We start from the raw sequence: 13,153 nt of genomic DNA on the forward strand, positions 1-13,153 counted from the left end.
TTCACAAACTAAGAATGAAAACTGCTGATGTTTTTCTAATGTTTTCTTAAAAGGAGAGAAAAGAAAATGTGCCTCATTTGTTGTCTATAGGTAAAGATCTGAAAAGTGTGGCGTGCCCTTATATTTAATCACCTTTATCAGATTTGTTTCCATGACTGCTCTGCATTTAAACTTTTTAAAAATGTTTCTACAACATTGTTTTTACATGTTGTACAACATTTCATTAACATTTTAAAATGAGAGATGCAATATCTTATATCAACAAAAAAAATTCAATTTTCCCTCTGCAAGTGTGATTTTTATTTTTTTATTTTTTTTCCACATAAGACATTTTCCAGAGGTGACTAAAACAATCAAACACAATCAATATACATTGATTGGTATATGTTTGAAATATTTGCAGCAGTGTTAGTAACCAAATTTGCTGCATTTTGTAAATGTGGTGCAGCTAGTTGACCTTTGATGACCTCTGGAAACAATTATCATTAATGTCTTTAAAATCATAGTGGTACAAACAAAGAAAATGTACTGCATAAATGTAACACAGACAAAATTCGGCTTAATTTGAAGAAGGTGACTTCACTCAGTTGATATTAATACACTGTTTTGTGTTGGTCTATCAATTGAAATTCCATTAAAATACATTGAAAGCTTATGTGTTTGAACCCACTTTGGCTTTAAATTGTTGACTAAACATTAAATATGCAACATGTGAATTGTGTACGTGAGTCAGAAGAGGATAATGGAGGCCTGCGAAGCAAATTTGCTCAAAATATATTGGCTATTTACTTCGACTGTGAGCTAGTGGAGCTGGTAAGCTGGTCGGTGCTTCTATACGTGGAAGACAGGGTCGTTAATTATACCAGACAGCAGACCGGGATAACCGGACAGACAGACAGAGTACCGCAGCGAATGCAGACAGGCAGGCCGGACAAGAACAGGCCCCCCGACAAATACAAAGAGAGGAGGAAGAGCAGCGCCAACAAAATCAATCCTCCCCCCTCTTCAATGTTCTCTCCAGATATTTTCATCACCCCCTCGTTATTCCTCATCCCGCAGACACATCCTGGCAGAACATAACCCTTTGTTTTGAGAGTTAAATGCAATTTACGACGAGCATAAATAATTGAAGGGAGGGAGGGAAAAAAATGCAGCTGTCCGACTGCGCATCCCCGGGACTGAACAGGGAAATGCTGCGCAAGTGTCCCGGCTGAAAGACGGAGCCGATCAAAACCCCGGAGCTCCGGAGCGTTTCTTCCCTCCCTCCCTTCCTGCTCTCCACCACTCCTGTCATTCCACAGCATCGGTGCCAAAAGAGGGGGCTTTAAGAAAAAAAACAAACAATACAAAAATCATCGCTTCCAACGCGGTAAGTGATATTTCTGTTATATTTAAGAGGATTGAGGCAGAGACAAGCGGTTAGCGGTGGAAATGCACATCCGGGACAGCGTCTTTTTTTTTTTTTACTTAGGAGTCATAACATTTTATGAATCATAACTTGTTATGATGGGGGGGAGCGCGCCTGGCGTGCAACAGGTCGCCGTACAGTAGCGGGAGCGCGCATCTTTCACAGTGTTATTGACGCTGATTTCCAAACGTCGGTGGCAAGAAAAAAAAGGGGGGGAGGGAAAAAAACGCCCAACCACCGGGTAGAAACGGGAAAAAAGAGGCACCGAGTACTATCGAAGCCTTTTGTGCCTAAAATACGATTAAATCTACTCTTGTAAATATTTTTACAGCTTGTCTATTATATCAGTTGAGTGCATTAATTCATAAATGTAACCGTGACATGCAGCTGTAGTGTATCGTAATGTCTTTTTTTTTTTTTTGTAAATTATTCATCTTTTTCTTGGAATAGGAAGCAGATTTAAGACCCCCCAAATAATGATAAACTAAACTGCATCTATGTGTCTCACTGTTAACTGTAGTTTTCCGCTGGAACTAAAAGATTAAATGCGACACGCTAAAACGCATTTTTAACACGTCGCATGTGTGCGATTCATTCAAACCTTACATCACAACAGTTGTGCGTTTTATTATTCCAGCCAAGCCTTCAGAGAGACAGAAAGGAGTGGAGGGATGCGGGAGGTGGGGCTTCCACAGAAGGTAGGGTGGGGAAGGGGAGCACGCATTTAAATGTTTTTCTTTTTTTTCCTTTCTCCTCTTTCTGGTTGTCCATTTTCCACCGCTACCTTTCACCTTCACCCCACGTGATAAACAGTCTGGTTGAGGGTAAGAAAAGGGAGCATTGTGCCTCCAGTCAGCGGCATTATGTGTTGGAGAGTCTGTGTGAGAGGGTGATGTGCACTCAGCTGTGCTCCCCTAACGCCATTGTTGCACATTCCTCCCCAGTTCAGCTGCTCCGATCACAAAGAGGCCTACTTTGAATCCCATTGGAGACAGATCACCGCGGGAATTTTGATTGGACTTTAAATTAAATGAGTGCGACCTTCCTACAATTGGAAAATATGAATTTGAAGGTAATGCCCTCTGAGGAATGCTTGGGTTTATGTTGTTAGGAGAGAGGTTTGGTAGCTTCAACCCAAACATTGGGTCAAAAAAATATAACTCAGTTTTTTGGGGGGCCAGAAGGGGGCACTAAAACGGACCTCATAATTTGCCATTTTGAACTTCACACTGACCTGACTGGATTTCTCTGAAACCTTTTCACAAAACGGACACAACATTAAGACAGGTAAATAACACAGATTGTCTCTTTCTTATCCCGTTACCACAGGGGTGGGCGATTAATTTGTTCCAAAGGTCCATGTCAGTAGAAACAACATGTTCAGAACAAAACCATGTTTCAGAACAGAAACAACATGTTCAGCTTTTTATTTGTTACTAAATAGAGTACTTAGTCTGATCATGTTTGTTCAAGGTATAATACTCAAGAACAGCAGTTTATCTCCACAAACAAAACATCTTTTGGCCTGTCACGATAACAAATTTTGCTGGATGATAAATTGTCCCAGAATTATTGTGATAAACTATAATGTTGTTTTGAGACAATTTTCAAATAATATAATGGTAGTGGTATAATAACACAAGAAGATTCTCAAAGATTAATAAATGTTACATTCTAATGAACATTTAGTTTTGGAACTGGAAGACATTTTAAATATCCAAAATAAATAAAAAATAAATAAATAAGAGAAACTACAAATAAAACAAATGATGAAGTCTCTGTAAACAAATTGTCCTTCAGAAAAGGAACTTGTTGAGACCAGCTGCCCCACCAGACTGAAGACTTTCAATTAGATTAACAGATTTTTGCATAAAATGGAAATTGTGTTTCATGCAAAAGGAAATTATTGCAATTAATTTATCATGCAATATTGTAACAGGGCTACTTTCGACTTGAGTAAATACATTTTTAGGAGTAAGAGATGTGCCATATAAGGAAGAAAGACTGAAATCATTTGGCTTTCATCTGTGTGGGTTTCTACTGCATGGTGATTCCATTCAGCAGGTATGCAAAGTGTGTATTCATGCTGTAAATATCAACCAACAAACACTGCATTCCAAATTGTCCTTTACAATACGAATAATGCACTGGTACGATTGTGATGCATTGCGAAGTCCTTGAGCTAATTGCATCAAAACACACAACTGAAAGCTTCAAATTAAAAGCAGCATAACCAGATTGCAAAATTACCAGTTTGTGGATTTTTAGTGTCAGATTTTCCATTGACTAAATGCCAGGCAGGCCCATCTAAGCCAGATGTGACTCAATGGCCTTAAAAAGAGCAGGCCTGTCTTTGAGTATAGGATTCTTTTGTAAGGATTTGTTTTTTTCTGTGTATTCATTTAGGTCTCTGTGTCTATTGAGTCTCTGTGTTGTCCTGTCTCCCCCTTGATTGTTCCCAGATGTGTCTCGTTTCCCTGATTACCCTCCGTGTATTTAATCCCACCTGTGTTCTTTGTCAGGTCCTTGTCTAGTCCTCAAGTCTGCTGTCAGTTTATTTGATTACAAGTTGCTACCACAGATTAGCTACTAGCTCTGCTCACTCTGTGCTGCCTGGATTTCTGCATTATTCATCATTAAATCTCCATTTACTCTCCATAACCTGGATCTACTGCGTCTGCCTCACCGCTCAACTACCACTAATCATGATGGCATTTGACAGCAAGTGAACATTATGTCCTCAAAGTTGATGTTTTAGAGGCAAGAAAATTGGGCAAGCATGAAGATCTGAGATAGTTTGAAAGGGGCCAAATTGTGATGGCAAGAACACTAGAGCATCTGCAAAGCTGTAGGGACGGGAAGTGCAGCTCTGTCCAGAGAGCTGAGTGCTCTTGACACATGGCTCTGATTTTATTGTCATCCGTTTCCTCATATTTTAGCTTAGTAAATATGAATGTTTTGCACGTTAATAAATCATTAATGTTTTTATGTGAAGCCTTACACTTACCCAATCCTAGAAAATTTGTTCTACTGCAAAAGCTTGTGTCAGTGCTTTTGCGCACGACCCATCACTACAAGCTGCAACTCTTATACAGCTTTTGCCAAATCCATCAGTCTTCCGCACAAAAAGATCATCGTTGCAAGGAAGTTTCATTTTAATAATTGGAATCCCTTACTACGGCCAATAAAGGGATGAAGTTGAGCTCCAGTGTATAAAGGTTTCACTAAAGAGACATAGAACCCTCGTCTCAAAGGACCTGGAGTTCGCTCTCTTTTTGAATGCAAAGCAGTGGATGAACAAGTGAGTGCATCTGTGTGTGTGCAGAAAGAGAAGGAGGGCCAGCCAGGAGTTTTGACCAAAGGGACACTTGTTCAGAGAAACCACCTCTTTAGTATGAGTTTCTTTTCCTCCTAACTACAATCCCACCGATATGGTCGAACAGTAAATCCGTTTTTTTCAAATCGTCATATATGGCATTTTGATTAATGACTCTGTGCTTTGCCTTCTTCATTTAACACAAGGTATTGTTATGTTTCAACTACAAACTTCGTTGCGTTCTATTGAGATTTTATGTCACAGATTAATACAAAGTAGTACATAATTGTTTTGTGGAAAGTAATATAATCTGAACAGTGACATGAAAAGGTGTTCAGTCTTTCTTTCAATTTAATACCCATAAATAAAATTCAATGGAGCCATAAACTTTAGTACATTACATACATGCTTGTTCACTTCAGTGTCTGACTGTCCACTTTAGTTCCAAAGATGGAGTCCACACTGCGTCTTAAACTATATTCTTTTAATTAGCTTCAAGGAGTGCATGCAACCCTGCTTTCTCTGCTTGCCTCGGAACAATATCAGGAAAGCGACTTCAGAGTGTTTTAGGTCACGTCTGCTGTGCATCATTCAGTATTCAGCAGGGACTTCACCCTTAGCACAGCACTGGACTACCAGGGCTCTTAAAGAACTGAAGGCCGGGAAAGAGACGGGGATGAATGAAAGAATGCATTACAACTTCATGTTTTAATGGGGCAGAATGTCTAGTGGTATTAAAGTTTGTTGTTTTTCTCTGTGTGTTGCCCTGGAAACAAAGTAGGCTCCAGCACAGCTGTGTGTTTTTGTGTGTGCAGGTTTGTGCTCAGCCTGCATAATGTTTGCTTTTGTGAGTGTATATGGGGGTAAAGAGGCAGCCTTTGATAAAAGAAAAAAAAACTGATCGGGAAAATGAAAGAATCAAAACACAAATTAAGGTAGATTTTAAGCTGGTGGAAATAAAGTCTGAAGGTTAACCTTATTGATTTATTAGAAATGTGTATTTTGCTTAAAACTTGCGTCCCTTTCCTAAATTTAGATTTTTTTTTCTAACCCTCTCCAGATCACAACCTGCCAGTGAAGTAAATTTCCTTTACAATCATCACGGATTCTCTCTTATGCTCCCCATCTTCTCAAAACTCCCATCTGCCCCTTGCTCTTTGTGCATCTTTTAAAGACACTCAGATCCCCCGCTACCCACACGGGCTCCATTAACACCCTCGTTGCCAGGACAGCCATTCAAAGATTCACCAAACACTCCTTCCTATTACTTTCCATACACATCTTTCTAACACCAAATATCTACCTTCGCTTTGACTCTCTGCCTGAATCCTGATTCTCTAGTGCTACTTGGCCACTGTTCCCAGAGTGCACACATGGCCTCTCCCAAGTTGGGCCTGTCAGCCACAACTACCACCTCCTCTTCCTCCTCATCATCCTCAGCCTCACTAGGCCCTCCACCACACCCTGGAAGCCCCAGTCGGGTACCTGAGGGTCCTCCAAGTCCTGTAACTCCCACCCCAAGCCCAGGATTAACGTCTGCGTCAGCAACACCCGTAAGGACCCAGCTGAGCATCGCTCTGATCCTAGAGGAGCTCCGAGTGCTGCAGCAACGGCAGATCCACCAGATGCAGATCACTGAGGAGATCTGTAGACAGGTGTTACGCCTGGGTGGGGACTCCTACGCCATAGATACACCATCCCAGCATATCCTCCCCCCTTTGCCTCAACTCTGTCTGGAAGGTACCAAAAATACATCTAGCTCCATAACCCAGCCAGCGGCACCTCAACCCACTACTTCTTTGGCTCCTCTCTTGTCATGTTTCTCTTCCCTGCACCCCTCTCAAACAGCCAACAAAACCACACAGCCAAGCACGTCATTGTCTCAGATCTTGCAACCTCATAAATCACAGTTTGAAGGAACCGGAAAGACTGGTCAGTCATGGGAAACCTCCCAATGCTCTTCTTCATTCACAACTTCCTCTGCAGGTGTCTCTGTGCCTTCTTCCACCTATGCTTTAGCTCTATCCTTGGCACTACCCAATCGCTATCTACATGAGAAATCTTCCAATACTACATCAGCAGGTGGGCAGAGTGATTTGTCCTTTTTAAGCTCATCCCTTACCACACCTCAGTCTATAAACCCAAACTCACAGTTGCAAGCCGCCTCTGTCGGCAGCGACTCTTCCGCATCAAGTTCCATCGCTGCTGGCCGACTCCAGCATGTATGTCGCTTTTGTGGAAAAGTGTTCAGCAGTGATTCTGCTCTGCAGATACATCTCCGCTCACACACAGGAGAACGGCCCTATCAGTGTCCCGTGTGCTTCAGTCGTTTCACAACACGAGGCAATCTAAAGGTGCATTTCCTTCGTCACCGCGAACAAAATCCAGAGCTTTCACTTTCACTCCTGCCACCATCTTTATTTGGGTTAGCCTTAGGAGCCAGTGGGGGATCAGACATTGGACAAATCACTGATAGTTCTGGGAGTACCAGCGGGATGAATATAGCACAAAAAAAGCGAAAAAGTAGGACGGAGGATGAAACATGTGGAGACAACTTGACAATCAGTGGTAACAGTAGTGGCATTTCTATGGGGACCTCGGGTGAGTCAGCTCCATCCACTTTGCCCCTTCCGCCTAGTGTGGACCTGGCTTTGATTTCACATTCTCTCCTGCAGCTTAATAGGGCTGCTGCTGCTAGTGCTTCCTCTATCCCAACCTCTTCATCCTCCACTTCTTCTTTGGCGACCTCCCTTCTCTCAAACCCTTCACTGTCTTCATCATCTACCATAGCTGGGCTATTCAAAGGTGTCAAACAGCAGCGCTTTGATGAAAACACTCCACCTTACGCACCTCTGCTATCTCCTGCTGCTTATTCCCAACTAGCACACCTACCAAAGCTCCTTTTCTCACCTGTTTCAACTTCTTCATCTACCCAAGCTGCCCACTCATCCCTCTACAGCCATCCATCACTGAGCTTACTACGCACCCAGCTACCTCCTATTGCAGGATCCCAACCACATGCCTCTTCCAGTCATTCCCAGCTTTCTTTTCCTATTTCCTCCCTTCCCAAAAATCCCAATTCACCCACTACCACCATTCAGTCCTTTCTGCCCACATCCATAGCAACTGCTACTCCCACATCTGAAACCTCTAAGTTGCAGAGACTAGTCGAGAAGCTAGAGAAGTCCCCTTCACTTTCCTGCACTCCATGGTTTTCCTCCTCTACTCCAACATCCATGTTGGAGATTTTGTCAAGCACTACCACTTCATCTACTGGGAGTTCATCAAACACCCGCTTCACAAATGCAGGCAGCTCCACGACCAATGTAGTTGCATCTCCATCATCAAACATCACCACATCAGTTTCCCAATTCACCCGTGAGATGGTTGTTGCTCTTAGAATGAGTGGCAATGAAGGAAATACCATGATGGGTGGTGTGCTACCATCACCAAATGCCGCTGGTTCAACCCATAACTTGACAACCAACCAGTGTGGGGTGTGCCTTCGGGTGTTGAGTTGTCCTAGAGCACTGCGGCTGCACCAGGCCACACACCTGGGAGAACGTCCGTTTCCATGTAAGATATGTGGCCGCTCCTTCTCTACCAAAGGCAGCCTGCGGTCACATCTTGCTACTCATCATGCCCGGCCACCCAATGTCCAAAACTCTTGCCCGTTGTGCCAGCGTAAGTTTACCAATGCTCTTGTTCTTCAGCACCACATACGCATGCACCTTGGTGGACAGTTGCCCCCAGATGGCTCAGAGGATTCTGAACAGAAGATCTCATCTGAATCTAATCCCAGATCCTTGTCACAATGTCTTTCCCAGTCCACTGATCAAATCCCCCCTTCAAGCAAAACACCTCTTCACGCCAGCCCCGTAAAGAGCCCAGAACCGAACTCACAGTTCCAAACTCAAACTCTCGGTTCAGTGCCCGTCTCTTCTAGCAAAAAACCAGCTGAGAAAAATATTGGTAATTCCCCACCCTCCAGCCCAAATCAAATCCCCCCGGCTGACCTTAGCCCTGACCCTACTATGGACTCTAACACACAAAGCCCACCACGCAGCTCTGAAGATCCTCCCGTCCTTTGTGTCAGTGCACCACTAAAGGTCTCCCAAAAGTCAGACTCAGCCTCGCCTCCTAATGAAGACGACAAAGTCCAACCTCAGGAACCTATTGACATGTTCATTCCAACATCTAACCCCTCACCACTTCTCTTTAGTGATAACAAAACTACAGAGTCACCCCCTTCGATGATGATGGACCCCACAAAGATGAAAGAATCACCTAACATTGATGCTTTCCTTGATTCCAAACCAAACCCAGAGGACTTACAAAGCACACCCGTTACTGATGCTCCTTATGATTACACCAGTTCAACCTCTAACCTTATGTCAACTGAAGACGTTTGTGATGCTGGCACAAAGGCAGCTTTGGGCTCACACTCAGACGTCACAAGGCCACAATCACCAGAACCTATGGAGGAAGACAAAGGCCAATCTCCTACGAATGCACCACCAAAACAAGAGCAAGTAACTGTGCCTGAGAAAGACCTCAAAATGACACCCGTGGTGGAGAATGCAGACCCCATATTTGCTGAAGTAAGGGAGGGATTGCACAAGCAGGCCACATCTGTCAGAGAGACAGGCCAAAGCTTTCACTTTGGTTCATATGGGAGGGAAGACCAGGCGGATGCCAGTAAAATGAGTGGACTGGTTTCAAACGAAGCTCTGGATGCTTCAGTGCCCATCAGCCTTGCTCCAACCCTCCCATCTCCAATGTCCCGTCCTGAAAAGAAAACTTACTGCTGTGCCGAGTGTGGAAAAGAGTACGCCAGTCGCAGTGGATTAAAGGTAAATATATATATATATATATATATATATATATATATTCTGGTGTAAATTGTGTATCTATACACACAATTTGATGTAATAGTATCAAAAGCTAGAGAAGTCCCCTTCACTTTCCTGCACTCCATGGTTTTCCCCCTCTACTCCAACATCCATGTTGGAGATTTTCTCAAGCACCACCACTTCATCTACTGGGAGTTCATCAAACACCGGTTTCACAAATGCAGGCACAGCAGCAGTTTCACAGTTGCTGTGGAACTGTTTTTCAGCATAAAATAATGCTATATATGTATAAGTCAGCAATAGAAATAAATTCAAGTAAAAATGTCAACATAAGCTACATTTTTATTGTGAAGTTTGAGGAAGATGCTACTAAAGTATAGTACACCATCAACAAAAAGGCCCCAGGTCTTATGGTAATTGAAATCTTTAATAGATTCTACTCTATATTATCTGACAATGGTGTTATTTATTAGTCTTATTGGAGATTTTTCAGTCACAAGAAATCTATAGTCAGTTAGAGTAAGAAATCTGTTTTATGTAACTTCAGGCATTGAAAGCATTAAAATTCTCGTATTTCCAGAGTTTTTTCCTGTAGACATTTGTCTAAAAGTTGCCTCCTTCTTTCCGCCTTCCTTTCCTAGCTCTCTTTTTCTTCTGTCTTTCTCAATCCATTGTGTTCTTTCTTTTAGAATAGAAAAGCTGTATCTGTGTCAATTGGTGACAGAAATTCTTCTTTGACAAGGGCTCCATCAACAGGCATTCTCACATAATTACACAGATCCCTTAATAAACACAAATAAAAAGCATGTACCAGTCACAGAAAGAGGAATGTTTAAAACTACTTCAGCTTTGTGTACTTCCTCCTGTCATACCTTGTGTCCTGTCTTCCTTCCCTTCCTTATATTTCATTCACTGTGTCCTTCCTTCCGTACTTGTGTCGTTCTTATCTTTACTTCCTTCACCACCTCCGGTCCTTGTGTCTGTATTTATTCATCTATTCCTTTATTCCTTGTGCATTTCATTCCTGCCTTATTCACTTTACCCCTTGTGTCTTCCACTCCTCTTCATTTATCTCCTACGTCATTCCCTCCCTACCGCCTTTCAGTCAGTCAGCCTCTGTTTTTGAAAGGGGGGGGGAAAGAGAGTAAACAGTTCACTGGAGTGAGAACCATGTTGTCCATGTTCCTTCCCAGGGACACATGAAGCACCATGGGGGTGCAGCCAAACCATCACGTCCGCCGGCCAGGAGCAGTCGCTCCTCCTCTGACCAGATTCCTTCGTCTTCTGTGTCCTTAAACATTCCAGCCACCAGGAGCTCAGGAGGCTTCTGGAACCAGTATCAAGCCTTCCTCAACACCAGTACTCAGTCAGCTGACGACCAGAAGACTGTGGGTCAAGGTGAAAATAAATCAGCACAGAAGAATACTGGAACCTCGGAGGAAGCTGGGGAAGAGCCAGATAAAGACTCATAACTTAACTGTTTGGCTAGAAAATGCTTTTTGGTATTTTGTTTTATTGTTTGTCCTTAAGCACAACTCTGTTGCCCTTCACAAAGTATTGCTTCCACAACACATTTGACACAGTTTGATAATCAGTGTAACATGTTCATATGTGAAGTTTGTGAGCCAGCCATCTTGGCTGTCTTGTGCTACAAAAGAGGCAGTAGTCCAATTATTAATGGGTTTGGCAGCAGTTGTCTCCAAGCCTTGAACTATGTGATTCATAGTACTAATCATGAACATACAAGAAGACCCTGTTCTAGCATCTTGATGAGTCACTGAAAAGTACACAAAAAGAGCAAGTTTGCCCGTTTTTATGTTGTTTTCGAAACACTTTGTGACTGCTGTGCCATGTGTTGAGGCTCATCCATATGGCACCAAGGAAGGTTCAGTACAACCAAAATGAACTGTTTTGGTAATGCTTGGTGTTGTTTTTCTGTTTTGCCTCCTCACCATTTTATCAAACTTTTTTTGGCCTACCACAAGGACGTTTCTTACCCATGATTCATCAGGTTGTACCCACCTTTCTGTGTTGAATTTTCCATAATTGTCTTGTCATTTCTTCATGCTCTGCTGTAGGGAAATGTGCTTATTTGATTCCAGTAAATGTTTTATCTTAACAGCAGGACGTTACTCATCTCATCTGTCTCAGAATCAAAAGGTCCGAACAAGATCACTGACCCAATCAATGTAACTACTGTGTTATACAAAATCTTATGAAAACAACATGCAGTTGAATTTCAGAGCGATTTATCTCTCGCTAAAAATACCTAACTACTGAGAGAAATAAAGCGGTGTTACTGCATGGGTTAAAATTAGTTCCACATGTTCAAAATAGAAATAGGAAGAAACAAAAGAAGTTCATGTTGATACAATTTGGTGAAGGGGAGCTCATCCAGCAGTGGTAAGAGAATACAAAGACAATACAATGCATTTCTATTGGAATAAGAAGTGTTTTGCTCCTATTTTTTGTTAATTTTCTTGTGGGGAGGGGAGCACTAGTTCATGTCTTTTTAGTCTATTTTTTCTACTGTATTGTCCTATTGAAACAAAAGCACATGTGCTGTTGTTGTGAGCCCGGTGCGGGCGTGGTCTGTCCTGTGATGTTAGCCCTTCAGCTTGGGGAATGTTATTGTTACTGTTGCTGTACGGCCCACGAGTGAGATCTGTAACACATTTAAAGCTACTAAACTTACTAAACCTACATGTTTATTAGTATATATATATATATTAAAATATATGTCATTTTGTTGTCAGCTGTACTTTATGTAACCTCCCCTTATTAAAAATATTCACTTTGGGAAGAAAAAAAAGTGCACTACTTTATTAGTGGTTTTTAACACTACAGAAATCCTTGTAATGAGTTGATGTATTATATTTTCCTTAAACACAGACGTGAAGGATCGGAAATACTGAGGTTATATGAACGGTTGCTATCACTGTAATATGTAAACCATCCCTGCTTCCTTGAGTCACAGTGATGTTTTGTCTTATTAGCTCTTTATATGCACATTTGTTTGAATTAAAATGAAAAGATATATTCCCCAAAAGTATGACCAAATATTAACATGTTTGGTCATCAAGCTAAATAAAAAGAGAAAAACTTAGGTAATGAGCATAACAGGAAAGCTTTTATTGAATGAAGCTTCTCATTAATATTGGCCTAATTAAATACTCAACCTGCAGCCCCAGAGCTGCATGTGGCTCTTTGGCACCTTCACATTGTCCATTATAATTTTGGACACAGACATAGAGCTGAGCCGGTTTTTTTTTTTTTTTTTTTTAATAAATTTTAATAAAAAAATCAATCTTATTTTTTGTTGTTGTTGCAGAAATACCATTTTGTTTTCTCCACTACACTGCACACCACAGGCTTTTCTTCAATATCCTAAAGCAAATCATTTTTCATTCTGTAAACTTCAAGAGTTTGATTTGTTTTAATCTAATTAACTACAATATTGTCAGTAAATTAACACAAAACAACATTGTTTTGTTGTTTGATTGAAGTTAACATACATTAAAACACAAAACAGATCGATGTGTTATGTGTAGTTTGATGTAGTTAACAGCAGTTCAG

At 41.7% G+C, this 13,153-nt stretch overlaps 1 protein-coding gene across 3 annotated transcripts; it reads left to right on the plus strand.

The window, feature by feature from the left end:
- Positions 1-935: 935 nt before the first annotated feature.
- Positions 936-12,846, plus strand: sall2 (spalt-like transcription factor 2). Of its 3 annotated transcripts, XM_015014858.1 has the most exons (4): positions 936-1,369; positions 2,046-2,106; positions 5,785-9,577; positions 10,771-12,846. In XM_015014858.1, the coding sequence occupies exons 3-4, from the start codon at positions 6,098-6,100 to the stop codon at positions 11,047-11,049; spliced, it is 3,759 nt and encodes a 1,252-aa protein (XP_014870344.1). In that variant the 5' UTR covers positions 936-1,369; positions 2,046-2,106; positions 5,785-6,097; the 3' UTR covers positions 11,050-12,846. The 3 variants fall into 3 exon arrangements, with proteins under 3 accessions (XP_014870344.1, XP_014870343.1, XP_014870345.1); XM_015014857.1 differs by lacking the exon at positions 2,046-2,106; XM_015014859.1 differs by lacking the exons at positions 936-1,369; positions 2,046-2,106 and adding an exon at positions 2,353-2,480.
- The last annotated feature ends 307 nt before the right edge of the window (positions 12,847-13,153 follow it).

This window comes from Poecilia latipinna, unplaced genomic scaffold (genome assembly GCF_001443285.1).
Source record: "Poecilia latipinna isolate Pla-1442-1.1 unplaced genomic scaffold, P_latipinna-1.0 Scaffold1855, whole genome shotgun sequence".
NCBI lineage: Eukaryota > Metazoa > Chordata > Actinopteri > Cyprinodontiformes > Poeciliidae > Poecilia > Poecilia latipinna.

Coding starts and splice junctions, on each gene's coding strand:
- sall2 (XM_015014858.1), top strand. CDS start 6,098: ATGGCCTCTCCCAAGTTGGGCCTGTCAGCCACAACTACCACCTCCTCT. Junction 9,578..10,770: donor CCAGTCGCAGTGGATTAAAG/GTAAATATATAT, acceptor GTTCCTTCCCAG/GGACACATGAAGCACCATGG.